Source organism: Drosophila melanogaster, chromosome 3R (genome assembly GCF_000001215.4).
Source record: "Drosophila melanogaster chromosome 3R".
Classification (NCBI taxonomy): Eukaryota; Metazoa; Arthropoda; class Insecta; order Diptera; family Drosophilidae; genus Drosophila; species Drosophila melanogaster.
Window position 1 is genome coordinate 27462255 of NT_033777.3, and position 15419 is coordinate 27477673.

Genomic DNA, 15419 nt, shown 5'->3' on the forward strand with positions numbered 1-15419 from the left:
CTGCTCGCACAGACCCTAATATTTCGTGTTAAAAAATGCATCGAACAATATGCGAAGCGGGCCAGAACTCACGACTTTTTATTGAAATTGAATTGTTGATAAGTTTTGTCAACACAAAACGCAGCTGAATTTAAATGGGGTTAGCTCTTCAAACGCCCACACATATTTCGGGAATTCGGAGGATAGCCGGCTGACGTAATTGATTTGCTTGATATTGCATTTGAAGTGCTGGGCTAAGCAATTATCAATATTTTTTTGAGTTGACATATTCAAGTGTTTACGAATATGAGTGATGCACAGAGAGAAAACCAATTAAGGTTTCAATATTGAGCGGCTAAGTTGGGAAAATGTTTGGCTTTAAAATCCATAGGGTTTGTGGTTACTGATTTGTATTTCGATGTGAACTAATATATACTTTTGTATACTTATCAGGTTTCCTAAATTCTTTAAAATCATTTCTATTTTATAAACAAAAAAAGCATCAATTTGATCCTTTAAGCCCATAAGACATATTTTTCTCCACCTGCGACCTGCCAATATTTATCTAGATTAATTGGCAATTCATTGACTGGACACTCCAGGCACACATGCAATTTGGAGAGCCCTTGACTTGGTTTAGCATTGGGCAAATATTCCCAAACGAAAGCCGGTCGAGTTCAACAGCCCTACGCCGCAAACATTTGGCATTTTATTCGCTTCCTGGTGATGGTGATGATAATGGTGCTGCTGCTCCAAGTGCCGGTCAGTGTGGCAACAAATGTTGCCAAAGGCTGTGCCACAATTCGTTTCATTTGCGGCCAACGGGAACGGGAACGGGTCGAGCCGGAGCCGACCCACTTACCACAATAACCCACATTCATTCCCCGTCGTTGGCCAACATGTTGCTGACCCAAAACCGATGGATAGTAGTAGTTGGCTAAGAGAGCGCCTGCGCTTTGAGCCACGGCCTAAAGAGTAAGGGTCTGAGATTGGTTTGCCATCTCTTTGCGAAAAACGATGCTGCTCTGCCCAATTACTCAATGGCATTTCTCAATCGCTTCAAACACGCGACTGTTGGCCATAAAACGCCCAACTCTTGTTCGCTGTTAAATTAGCCCATTGCCAGACGCAAAACAGGCCTTTAATTGCCAGACGAAACTGTTAGCTGGCCATTCAGTCATCCGGCCAGCTATTTGTCGACTGGCTTACAACTGTCAGAGCACAACTCGACTTGGCCTGACAAATGGCTGGGCTTTAAGCCTTCTGGTCTAACTAGCATTCCAGCGAAATGAGCATCAAAAGTACAGCTTGGAGCACCTGAATTGTCTACGTGAATTAGTCAAGCGACAAAAAAGGGGCTGATGGGCAAAAAGTTGCAAGAGACACGATTTATACGAGGCAATTAATTCTCGCGACCTCGCCCAGATTGATAAAACCCTTAAAGACTTAAGCTGCCCCAAGACTCATGGATTCGCTGGTGATGCAGCAATTTGCAGCTCATTTAAATTGCAGGCGCGTAAATCAAGGCGGCAACATGCAGCATTTGGCGCCCAAGGCAGCGCGTCCAGGCGCCAGCTCACAAATCAAGCGGCAAATTGAAATTGCTTGACAAGGCCGCAGAGTTATGGCATCCATAAAAAAAAAAAAGAGTCCTAACCGTGCCAGATAGTAAAGGGGAAAAGGACAACTAACTGATGGTGGTGCGACGACAACAGATCAGCTCATTTTATGTGCACAGTTATATAGTCGCATATAACACATAAAATTATTACATAATAAAATCATACATGAATTTAAATTTAAAATATTGCATCCGTGACAAAGTCCTGCATATACTCGATATTTTGGTTGGGTAGAAACCCAAGATATTCTGATTTCTTCGGCTAGAAAAGTCATTTCAGGGCTAAATGAAAGGGATATTCACTTCAAAAAACATTTAACAGCAGCTGGTCAGGAATACGTCACACCTCCATTCTGTTGGTTTAAAAATTTTCTTATATCTTAAAAGTTCTTACTTCCGACAATGTGGAAGCTTCAGGCACTTGTGGTGCACATCTTGTTGATGGGCGCCATCTTGAACACATACTTCCAACACACTCTACTGCCCAACCTCGTGCCCCAAAAGACGATGCGCGAATTGGGCCTAGAACCTCCAGCGGATCGATTGGTGGTATTTGTGACCGATGGTCTGCGTGCGGCCACCTTTCTGGCGAACAATGGCAGCGATGTTCCGGATCTGAAGGATATATACCGGCAGCAGGGACGAATTGGAATATCCCGCACTTGTGCGCCGACAATGACACGACCTGGACACATAGCCATATTTGCCGGCTTCCATGAAGATCCAGCTGCTTCTTTGATGCATTTATGCTACAATCCCGGCGATTTCGATACCGTCTTCAATCGCAGCAGAAATATGATCGGCTGGGCCCACAGCTACATTGTCGGTTATTTCGTAAAACTGTCGCATGGTGGTGCCCCATTGAGATTTGACTCATATATGGAAAGGGACCTGCCAGAAAAGCTGACATGTGACAAATGGGCCTTCGATAAGGTGGAGAATTTCTTGAGGAACGTCGACAATGTTCGAGAATGGCGCAATTACAAGCCGGCTGTGTTCTTTGTCTATTTGGCTGACATGGATATAGCTGCTCATCGGTTCAAGCCACTAAGTAAGAAGTTCTTCGCAAAACTTCAGTATACACAGCGTGGTATTAGGAATACGTATGAACTTTTCGAACGTGTCTTCAATGATAGTAGAACAGCTTATTTGATGACATCCGATCATGGAATGAATAATGAAGGTAACTATGTAAGTATCAAAGGAATATTTAAATCACAAAGTACTTTTCAGGAGCACATGGTAGTGGTTCCCCCTTGGAAGTAGAAACACCATTGTTTATGTGGGGAGCTGGTGTTAAACGAGATGAAATCGATGCTGAAGCCAATTTCCCCGAAAAACCCAATATATCCCAGGTGGATCAGACCCAACTGGCGCCACTGATGTCATCTTTAATTGGACTTCCACCTCCAAAGAACAATCTAGCCCTAATGCCAGTGGGTTATCTCAACGTGAGTGATGAGTATCAAGCGGTGGCTTTACATCTCAACGTCTTGCAACTTTTGTCGCAAGCTGAAATTCTCATAGGACGTCACGAAAAAGCGATATTTTACAAGTGGCTGCCAAAGTTTAAAGAACTCCACATAGGCGTAATAGATCAGTATGCAGCACAATTTGATATCCTAAAATCGGAGGGGAATTTAACGGATGCAATGGAGTTTTGTAAGGAGTATGGAAAACTGGCAAAGAAATGTCTGACCTACTACAACCAATATTATCAAACACCATTGATTGTGGCCAATTCAATGTCCTACATGATTTGGTTCTACTGCCTTCTCCTACAGCTGACAAGATTATCGAAAAAGGAAAAGATGCAAAGAAGGGGATTTATGACTGTTTCCACCCTGATATTAGCCATGATCGGTATTTTATTAATTGCCATGATGGAACTTCAAAAGGTGCCGCATATCGCAGCATTTTATTTAATACTACCGGTTGGAATGTTGATAATGGCTCAGGCTGAACGTCCTGTGAGAGGCTATTGGATATTTCATCCTTTATGGAATTTTGGCTTTATATTGGTGCCCGCTGTTCTAATAATGTCGATGACCTTCATTATCAGGCATCTATGGGTGCTATATGGAATTTCCGTACTCCTTAACAACCGCCGAGCCCTTCGAAAGCCATCCATTAAACTATTCATTTGGCTTTCGCTGGCTTTAATAGTAACTGCCATTCTATTTATGGAGCAACGCACTATAAAGGGTCTGAAGACTATACCCGTAAAAGATTACCATGTTCTTTATGTAAGCATGGTTTTGGCTATTATTCGTCCTTTGATCTTAGGACATCGACATGATCCCCGAGTCTGGACATTCAATTCACTAACGCTGGTGGTCGGAGCTTTTGGAGTTTATCAATATAAGTTCTATGAATCTGTATCGTCCTATGTCTATGTCGTCACTTGGTCATTCCTTTTCTTTGCCTTTCTCTCGATTGTGTATTTTGCAAAATCTCTGCCAGAGGCCAGGAAAAGATTGGAACTTATTACCATCAACATGATTACTGTTCTCAGTCTGCTGACCAATTCTTGGGGCTGCTTGAATTTCCAAATTGCGATAACTGAATTTATATTCGGCCTCCAGATTTATGAGGAAACCAAGGAAACTAAAGAAATTGAAGATGCGAAAGACGAGCACACTTCTCTTCAGAACCTAAAAGGATTTTATCGATATGGATATATGATTCTCCTCTATTTCTATGTATCCTTCTTCCTGGCTGGACATTGGATATCCTCATTTTTGTTCAAACCGACAACCGCTCGACTATTTTACCCGCATTTTTCCCTATACATAGCCGGCAGTCTTGTATTGCTGAAGATTTTTATACCATCCGTGATTTTCATATGTGCTCTATATGCTATGGTTCCATTTGTCCGGAAAAATGCCAGATCAATTCTAATCTCCATTTTTATGATCAGCAATGCCATGGGTCTATATCAATATTACTTTATCCGCAATCGGGGATCTTGGCGAAAAATTCGCATGTTTCTGGATCAGATCTTACTAACCCATGCCGTGAACTTCATGCTACTATTAGGCATAAGTTTGGCTAAGATCTTCTTGGCCAACACCACGATGGAAAGGCCAGGACAAAAGAGAGCCAGGACTACTCGAAGCAATTTGGCAGCCGCAGAAACTGAGCCCTAGTATATTTTTGGAACTAAGTTAACTAAATTCTTTGTGTATGTCTTACGATATTCAATTACAATATAAATTTTAAGCTTATGATATTTCTCGAGTTTCTTTCGCCCCGAAAATAGTCAATGCATACTATTAATTGAAATGTTTTCAATTCATTTCATTAAGCTTTTAAGCCTTTGACACAGAATTTGTAGCGCCCTAAACCTACCGGATGTTTGATATTTGTCATAATAATTAGCTAGCATTTGCCTTTTGGCCCGCACCTCGACACTCCCACTTTGGCGGTTGCCTGGAAACGACTGATTAAATGAGCTACTTGGTTCTCGTTTTGCCTAGCTTTTTTCTTACCCTTCCAGCCACCCAAACCACATTCGCTGGGCCTATGTTCGCGATGTCGTCGCCCGTGGAGCCATTGTCGCCAGCCATTTTATTCGGCTTGGCCAGTTCCGACAGCTTGTTGAGTTTATCCTGTCAATACACTCATGGCTCATGGCCGAAATGGGAAATGTGGCGGGATTGGGCTAACATTGAGCCAGCCGACAGGATTGATTGATTAATTGACACTTTACACATTAATTAGCCTTAGAGGCCAGTCTATTTTTTCGGTATACGGCTTTTGGGCATGGCATTTTTCGTCCATTGCCTTAAGGCAGATGTTGATTTGATAGCTGATACGCAAAAACATTGGACACTCTGCTCTGATTAGAAATTATGACAACTTGGCCAGGAGTCTTTGGCTTGCATATGCTGGCCAAATTTATTGCTGATTAATAAACTCATTAGAACTTTGCTTGTTTACTAGACGCGGCAACAGTAGCACACGGAGTGAACGAACTTTCGCCAGATTTAATTGGAAAAGTTGGGATGTGGCTAAGTCAGTCGTTAGTTGGTCAATATTTATTTGGGCCGAGCTTAGCCCTTCTCCGGTACATTCCGTCTAAATACAGTTACATCTCGGCGGGTCTGTCATTGTGGGGCATCTTTATTTTCCATGGAAACCCCCGAGGCGACGGAAAAGTAAAGCCAAGAATAAAAGGATACATATATATATATATAGAAGACAAAGAATTATGCCAACCTGTCGGTTATTAATGAGCCGCAGCCTCGGGGGAAAGCTCAGAGTTCCGATTCTCTTTTGCATCGGGCCAAGTTTCAATTTGGCTGGCGCGTAATGAGAATGCATTTGAAAGGTAAAATGATTAATGTCAGCGCCAGCTTGGGGCTTATCTTTTTGTGGGTTAACCACCACCGGCAAGCAGCGACGTGGATTTAATTAAAATAAAAATGCTAAACTTTCCGGCAGCAGCTGTCAGTGCCAAAATGTTTTTGTCCGAACCTCATTTGGCAATTATTACATTTGGCAGTTAATTAAAATATTTGTAAAAGCCATATAATTTCATGCGCGAAATTGAATTGATTTCTCAAATATTTACCAGTTAGAAATTTGCTCTCCATTGCGATTTTGGCGTGGTGTAAAGGTATGCAAAATTAATTCAGATAAATTTCGTTCGCACCCTCTTGCGATTCGTGTTCTGGTCAGTATTAATTAACGCTCAGTTCCTCTGGTAATTTACCAACTTGTAAATAATATATCTGCCAGATATGTTCAATAGTGAGTTTATGGTTTATTTCAATTTTAAACTCTTCCGAATGTTTTTTTTGTGTTATTATTATATGCAATAGTGGACCGAAATGGCAAAAGCACCAGCTGTTGTTTATTTTTGACCACTGATATTGTCGGGGTGCAAATTAGTTGAAACCCAATGGCAATTTAATTTTCTATTTAAATTTTGGACCATCAAACCAATGAATCATGTGCACAGAATGTTTCAAATATGCTTAAAAGTTATATGCAAATTTAATGAATGCGAGTGCAATGTGAATTGTTTTTTTTTTATTATGCATATACCTTCACGTTAAATGCGTAAAACCAAAATAAAATCTATAAACAAACTGTGCCATGCAATTAATTATGCGAATACTTTTGCCAGTTGGCATTTATTTTTGCCATTTTGCAGTCGTGTGCATTAGCTATACGAAAGTATTTAATGAAGTTGAAATAGTTTTGGGAACATTTTCGATACCGATGCACTGCGCATTTGCCTTTTATTGCAGCTGCATTATGCAACTGGATTAGCTGTGAGCACTATTTTGAATATTTCGAACGCATTGTTGTAGGCAGCTATCGCCAGGATACATTTGACGCACGTGTCGTATAAATATCTGAATACTTATATCAGTGATAATAGGACTCTTTAAAGACATTTATTTTTCTATGTGTAGAGTTAGAACTACTGGCCATTTTGTAGTTATATCTCTTCGCCATCGAAAGTGATTCAGGGGCAATGTAAAATCTGCCATCTTTAATATATTACTATCGCACTTTTCATCACGCTGTGAACTGCAAACAAACATGCCCAGGAAAATCCGAGAAAGTTGTTTGCCATTCGAAGTCGTAATTGAGTACGCCGTGCGCATGTATAAATAACATGGCAATGTGTCCTGGCCCCGAAAAGTTTCGTACGGCGCGGAGCGCTCAGGAGTCGTATCTCCTTTGTTTTCTATTAAACAATTGACAAAGTGCCATGTCCTTGGCGCTGGCTGATGCGACTACACATATAAATTATAATTTAATAAGAAAACAAACGAAAAATTCAATGGCGCCATAAACCATAAAAAGACGCTGCAAAGTGCTCTTCGGGTCTGTGTGTGTGCGCGGATGTGTGTCGAAAAACAATAAGCAAACAAAGCAGCCCAAGACGAGACGAGAGTAAACATTGAAATCATCTTCGACGACGGAAATCGAGCTCAAAGGATCGGGGACGAAGGCTCGATTAAGTAGCATAAAGTGATGATAAATGCGACATTGAGCAACAATAAATTGTTGCCTTTTGTCTCTGTTTTACTGCCGCCAGCATTGCTGTGAATCCTCCGAGTCCTTCGAATCCTGCGACTCTTGCTACCCAGGATTTCGCACTGCTTGCCATTGACGTGTTTGACTTATTGACGCTGCGTGCCGGGATTAGCGATGCGGCCCACACTGCGTATGAGCAACGCAAATATACCGAAAATCATAAAGCATCGCTGATTAGCATTTGTATGCGTGTGTGCGTGTTTATATTTTCGCTGCTCATTCAATTGTTTATTGGTAATTTGAAATTCATTGGACAGCAGCATCAGCCGGCAATCCCCTTCAGTTTATGGTCCTGCAGACCGCGAATTATAGCTCAAAATCAATCGAACTGAAACCTTGATGCTGGCTGCGTTGGCATCAATTTCTGTGGAAACTAATTATGCAAAGCGGGTAAATATTTTAAAGCCTTTAAAGTTTTAAATTTCCGGGTATGAAATGAAAAATGTGTAGAAAGGAATTATTTTCCGCTCACTACTATTAGAATATATTATAGACTTGTGACCTATATATTTTTCAAATCGTTGTTTTTTTTTTTTTTTGTTTTGCTATATAATTGATTTGATCCCTCTGTAGGTCAGTCAGTCAGCAGTATTCCCTGGAAAATTCGCCGGTCACATCTGAACTGCATCTGAGGTACACTTTAAGCCTCATTGCAACGAGCATGCCCCATGGCCAAATGTGAGGGCCAAAGTTTTCCACTTAAAAAACGCGAAGTTGCCTCAATGCAGGAATTGTTTTCTGTTCTTATTTTTTTTTTCGCTGAACCTGCCGCACCACCACCAGCTTGCCGGTCTGGTCTGGTTTTCAGCTCTTGGGCTCTCGAGTCTTGGCTGGTTTAGCTGCAGTTGGCCGCAAGTCGTGCCACTTGCCACAGGAAAGCCAAACCGAGCTGCTTGCTGCACAGCCGGAGCTGAGTTCGAGATTACATTGGTTTACATTGTGCTACGTTTGCGGCTTAAATATTGTATTAAGTTTGCTGGCTGGTGATTGGAAAGCAACTGCACATAAATAGAAAAGAACGAGAACGAGCAAGTGGGTGGCAGGCGGCAGGTGGCAGGTGGCAGGATGCATGATTCCCTTAGCAAAGTTCACCTCATGCACCTGGCCGCATTTCATTGCAATTTTGCATTATTTGCAACTGGGGCTTGATCGCCGCCAGTCGATTGCTCTGCCTCATTCGAAAGCCAAGTTAGCAGCCACTTAAGTTTGCTTTCTGCTATTAGCCGGGCCAACAAGAGTGGCAGTGGGATTGCGGGTACGAGAAGGGCAGCATTGGCAGCATCAGCAACAGAATGCCAGTCCAAGCGGGCCGGCAATTGCTTAATTGCAACTTAAGCTCAATTTTCCTCCTGCTCGCACCGACGACCAACTTCTCGGGAATTTCTGTGGCCCGTCAGTCTGGACCTTGTCTGTTTGTTGTTGGCACATAAAATCTTGGCCAACTCACAATCGTTGCATGTAATGACTGGCATTTGCGGCAGCTCCGATATGAGGCCCGAGGTGAAAGGATACGGAATACCGGGATACGGGATAGGGAATAGGGTAGGATGAACAGACAGCGCTCCAAAGTGTACGGGCATAGATAAACAGGCCCGCTCGAAAAGCACCCGGGCTAAGCCCTTGAGCTCCGGCCACTTAAAACGTAAAGTTGCCCAGGTAGAAAGCATTAGAATCGCAAATCCCAGGGAGCTAGTGCCAGCCTTAAATGTAGTTTAATTGTGGTATACTACTTGCGGCTTTTACCAGCCGCAAATGATCATTTTAATGCCGCAAATCGAGTGCCAACCATCAGTGGAACATGAGTTTCCATTTTGCTTTTTCGGTAAACACACGTATATTTTTGTTACCAAAATTCAAATCGTTGCCATGAACCTGAATGAACTAACTAGCAGTTCTCTGTGCGAGTCGCCAACTGGCACAGAAACCGAGGATGAGCCGGAATTATGTATGTGAGTAATATGAAGTTCATCCTCCTAATAAGTTTGTGCTTTAAATGTTTGGTTGCCCTAGTGAGAAGAAAACCAAAGAACAGATTATAAAATTTATTACAAAAAGCTGAATGGATGGATGGAAGATTGCCGCAGACAGTACATGGTCGATGGGTTAACCGATCTGCTGGAGAATAACATATGAACCGATCTGGGAATTTATATGGGCGATTGGATATTATATTGCCACTTACCTCTCTTACAAAAGTTCTCCAAATATTTTAACCAATTCAAAGGGTTTTTAGATTTCCTACGAATGGATTAGCCACAACGACGTCAAATTGATTGTATTTAGAATGTTTGCCCTTTAAGGCGACCGTAGTGCAGGATCTGTTGTTGGGTCCCATCCATAATTACTCTATGATGGGGTTGTCGCCAAGCATGAGTATCTGAATCACACATAAATCTGTGTGTATCTGTATCTAAAGCATGGACAACTGATGCCTTGATGCCACGAAACCACAGTAAAGAAATCGTTAAATATATAAGCCAAAAACACACCCTTGGGTGCCATATAATTTCCACACATAATTTCATTAGCCGGATAGTCCTGTTTTGGGCTTTTGGTTTCGCATTCGCATTGAGCTGTTCCAATTAGTTGAATGGCTGGCATTTTGCTCAATTAATTGTCAACGTTTATGAACTAAGCGCACTGGCTTGTTGTGTGGACGTGTGAAGGTGTGTATTTATGTTTGCCATACACAACAAACACACACTGCCATACACGCATACATCCAATTGAGAGTTCGATGGAAAATCGAGCAAACAAACTACAATCACACATGCAAATGTCAATGCCCCGGGATGTTGGGGCGGCAAAATGCAAAGAAAGAAAAACACTTTTTGTTTAAACAACAGCAAAGCCAGCGCAAATGCTGTAAAAGCGGAGGAAAAACGGGGAAAAGCGGAGGAAAAGCGTGAAAAGCAAACCATACGACAGGCATAATCAAAATATTTTCACAAAAAGCAACACAATTAACATGCAAAAATCAGGAAACAAAATGAAATCGATTTCACGTATTTTTTCAGCACTCATTGCATTGGTCTTATTTGAGGCTTTTCCAGATTTCACTGCAAATATTTGAATAACTTTTTGTTTAACTTTGTTCCACCATTATCCAGCCTTCATAAATTTTTAGCTGCAGCATTAAAATAATAATACAAATGCAATTGATTTGGCCCGCGACCCCAATTCAAACAAAAGGCCAAACAAAACATGACCAAATCCATCGTTTTCTTTTTTTCCTTTCCTGAGCCCGCGTAATTTAATTGTCTGCAGTTGAGGCGCCATACGATAAATCAATTAAAACAGATTAAGCTTCACAGTATTAAGGATTTTTTTTAGACCTGCCACGCCCCTTTTTGTTTTTATTCAGGCCAATCCTAAGGGGCAGCTGCTGCAGATGTAATGCGCTGATGCAAATGAAGATAGATGCATTTCTGGCACTTGCAGCGCCAGAATAATTGACGCTGAATATGATGAATGAGTGGCAATTACAAGTGGAGCGAAAAAGAATCGAAAGACGATTAATGAGTCCAAGAAAGACGCAAATCGAATGCCAAGTAAATGGATGAGTGAAAAGAATTCAGTATCATTTTAATTTATAGCTACACTTGGAAAAGTAAATAACTGAGTTATGAATGGCACTATGGTAATATCCAAATTTAAGATCATGTTTCCAATCCCATCAGTTAATATTTAAGCTATAAGCTGTCAAAGCCACCTTTTACTATCCAATTGTTCGCAAGAGTAAACTATAGCAAAATATATGCATTTTTGATCTTTCATTGCTCTTCATTGGCTGTTGCACAAAACTGATAATCCTATTGTGGTTTCGCTTGTTCCCCTTAATTGCCCTTACACTGCGCTTTCACACACCACGCACACACAGGGAAAATCGGCTTTAGTTTTCATGTTTTGCGGCGACTGCGTTTTTGAAGTTCCATTACTCAAACTCTATGCGAAAAACGCTTCAAGGGTAAATCGCATGGCTGCAACTCAACTGACAAACGGATGGGTGGTGGCAAACTGTTTGGTGGCAAACTTTATGGTGGGCGGCCCATTGTTTCAATTGTTCGACTTCCCGAAAAGTTGGCCAATTCAGCCGACGGCTGGCCTTTACAGTTTGAGTGTTTTTCTGCAGCTTAAAGGTCGCCGCACTTAAGGCCTGATTAGCAGCATAATTGCTTTTGGCTAATTTGATTGAAGGAATTTCAATTAAAGTCGACCTCGATAAGATCGCAATGAATGTCGTCGATAAAAGATTGCATAAAATGGTCACTGCATTTTGAAACACACATGGCGTATTAAATTATTGAATTAAAACAAATACAAATACTTGTGATATCTCAGTGCAAATCTTCAATTAATCTTTTTTCATGCTCACCCTTAAGTCAAGATGCATTAAAAATGCAAATTATTATTGGATTGCAATTATATTAGGAAGGACTTAGCTGGCCAAAGGAATTTAATTAAATCCATGAGCATGTGCATTGCTAGTAGGAGCTTTAGCGCTTTTGGGGCTATTTTTCAAAACATTTGCCCCACACGACCACAACTACAAGTATGCATAATTTGCTGATTGCAATTAAAAGCAATTATGCTCGGTGTCCTGGCAACCACAAACTCATTAGCTTGTTGCACCAAAACCGCAATGCAGCATATCCCACAGCAGAGCTGCAGCAACAACGATGAAAATTACTTACACATATCTGGGGGTCCAGGGGTCAGTGAGTGCGCCAGTGTGTGTGTGGGTCACCACTATGCTGAAGGGTCACTTGACCCGTCTTTTGGCCCAATGGCCAAAACGATACGGCCAAAGGGATTGCCGAAACGAAATCGAATCGAATCGAATCGCTGGCAAAATTGCACAGCTTGACGCCATCTTTGTGCACAACCGAATCCTTGCCAGTTTTTTCTCTAGTTTTCAATCTTTTTTTTTCGTTTTGAGATTTTTTTTTTTTTTTTTTTTTTGGTTTTTGGACACAGGACACAGTTTTTGACGTGCGTGTGTGAAGTGCTTTCAAACAAAATGGTCACAGCAAAGTGCCCACAGCTCTGCAGGACAGAGGACCGGGTTTGTTTAGAAGGTTTTATGCATATGTCCGACATGTGGAAAATTCCATTAGGAAGTTTTCTTTGTTTGCATACATTTGCATGCCTCTGCCTCTCTCTCTCTCTCCCTCTCTTTTTTCTGGGCTTCCATCAGAAATAATTTATTTGCGGCAAGGAGCTGGCCAAGATTTTTATTATTATTATTTTGTAATGGTTTTCAAGTGTTTGCAGTGGCTCAACGGCACAACACTACAAAGCCGGGCCAGAAGAAATGGAAATGATTTGCATAAAATCGATTAAACATTTTCAGCAAATAAAATGCATATTGAAATGAAATGAATAGAAAGCAAGCCAAAAGCACCAGCGCAGCAACAATCTGGTCAGTTTTTGCCCAAGCCAAGGGCCATGATTCTTACGAGTTCTTACAAAGTCTTGCTTTTTGTTTGTTAAGTGGGCGTAAGCAGGATAAACCACTGCCGTCTGTTGTGTGTGCCCAAAAGATTTATCAAATATTGCCCAATCGATTCACCTTACATCGTATATTTCCAACATTTCATTGCAAAAATATTGCCAGCCCGATTGAGAAGCAATAATGCCGAAATGAAACAAGGTGCATTTAACCCAAATTGCTTTGCCAAGAACTGCATAAGAATCAGGCCGCATAATGAACTGGCTTAATTTTAGAGCTACCCGTAGAAGGTGGCTCAAATATTTTTCAATCATTAAAATATGGAAAATCCACACAGACATTAATTACGCTCAGACAGCAATTACATCTAGGACTTGAGAAGTTGAAAATTGACAGGCCAGCCTGAAAATTTACATGTGTGTAGATTAGAGCAAACAACTTTGGGAATCTGGGAAGCCGGGGACCTGACCAACGGACCTGGCTTAAATATGATAGTGTGCGAAGTTAAAGTGGAATTTTAAGCAACGTTTATGGCAAAATGAGATGTGTAATCCAGTTTGGTAAACAAATATCAAAGCTATTTGTATTTAATTTCTTAAGCAAGCAAAGTTAATTAATTACTGGGCAACTTAAAGAGCAACAGAGTTGTGCAAGATGACCTTTGTTTGGAACTACAATAATTGAAGAGCTTACGCTTCAACTCGCTGCAAAACTCACTTAGCAAACGAAAAGCAAGCGAAGTGCACGCAGGGGTAGTAAAGTGAATCAAGCTCTCACTCTGGCATTAATGGCAACTTAAGCTGCCCTAAGATGCAACAAAAGCGGCCACATCAAATATAAATGATGCCACCGAAAACAGCTGGCCACGCCCCTTTCGAATATACATACATACATACATATATATATAGGCGAGCCGCCCACAGTTCGTCAGTTGCAATGCAAATGCAAATGGATGCGAAATTTAACGTGCATTTCTCTCATTTTGGCGCACTAAACCCCCGCAGGCCACTGGCAAAAAACAATTTCGGATACAATTTAAGAGGGATTTTGTTTTTGGCTCTTGCTCTTATTATTGTTATTTCCGCTCTGCATGGCTAATGAAGCAAAACGGCAACAGCCAGCTAACCCTGAACTACAAACACAAGCAGCTGAAATTTTTCGACAACTTTCAACTGCGGTCGCCAGCTCAAGATACAAAACTGCAATTCAATTGCCCGCCAGGCAGCCAAGTAGCAGTCGGGCACTTTAAGGCCAGCAGTACGGAGCAGCAATGAAAACTGCAACAAAAATATACGGGCAAAAAGGAAAATTGCTCGCAATAAATTTCGAATTAAATAGAAATTTGCACAGTCAAACACTGTGCATTGGGCTGGGTTTTTTTTTTATTTCGGGTGTGCAAAAGATACCGAAGACGGAGGGCCGAAGCTGCTAGCTGGCTGGCAAAAAAAAATGCAAATCTCAACTAATTCTTATAAATTATTTAATAAGAAAAAGTCAAATGATTCATTTTTAAGCTGCACCCTTCATCACCAAAGCCCAGCTGGAGCACAAATGCGGCGAGAAAAAGCAAGCGAGAGACCAAAACGCCATCTAAAAAAGCCATAAAAAGTGCAGCAAAAGAGAAAAGTCAGGACCGGAAAATGGCAAAGACTGCGGAAAAAGGAATGGAAAGCTATACGCGAATACCCTTGCACACTAAATTGCCAGCTGAAATACCGATTTTCTTAAGCTCATCTCGGATTCATTTGTAAATTTCAAGTGTAAGCATTTTTATAGTGATTTTTTTTTAGAGCCACCTTAAAAGCAAACTTATTATCATCACTTCAAGTTTGTTGTCGGACTGTTTCAAGTTCTTTTTTTAAATTATTTTTGTCACAATGTGGAGGTGCGATCGTCACTAGTTCGTTAAAAGATGTCGTTCTGTTTTTTTTTTATATAAAACAGCAAGTTCTGCAGGGTATCAAAACTGCTTTGTCGCAAAGCATACTTTTGCATGTGCCAAAGCAATTGTACAGTGCTCGCCCAGCAAAACGGTGATGATTTACCGCCAAACTGGAAGTGAAGTGATGTGACTGAATTGGCAGCCTGTGTCGCCGACAGTCGAGGCGCAAATAAGTTTGCATGCATCGAGTGGGAATGGGAATAGGGGCAAAATGCTATTTCCGAGCAAAAAGCCCTTTGTTCGATGCCAGTAGTCAATATAAATGTGTCACACACCTTCCGGGCCAAACGGCACAGTTCGTGCGTGAGTTTGCGAAATGCGAAATGTCGTCCAACGCATCGATTATTAATCACGAACTCGCTGGGCAC

The 15419-nt window shown here is 41.3% G+C and overlaps 1 protein-coding gene across 1 annotated transcript; it reads left to right on the top strand.

Annotated features, from left to right (window-relative positions):
- The first annotated feature begins 1934 nt into the window (after window positions 1-1934).
- On the top strand, window positions 1935-4826 carry CG13978 (uncharacterized protein). The gene is made up of 2 exons (NM_143305.3): window positions 1935-2783; window positions 2834-4826. Exons 1-2 carry the CDS (start codon window positions 2003-2005, stop codon window positions 4747-4749), a joined length of 2697 nt encoding a protein of 898 aa, NP_651562.2. The 5' UTR covers window positions 1935-2002; the 3' UTR covers window positions 4750-4826.
- Window positions 4827-15419: the final 10593 nt, after the last annotated feature.

Excerpts from the sequence above, each read along its gene's own strand:
- CG13978 (NM_143305.3), top strand. The coding sequence starts at position 2,003 with ATGTGGAAGCTTCAGGCACTTGTGGTGCACATCTTGTTGATGGGCGCC. Across the intron at positions 2,784-2,833 it reads TCATGGAATGAATAATGAAG|GAGCACATGGTAGTGGTTCC; the intron begins GTAACTATGTAA and ends AGTACTTTTCAG.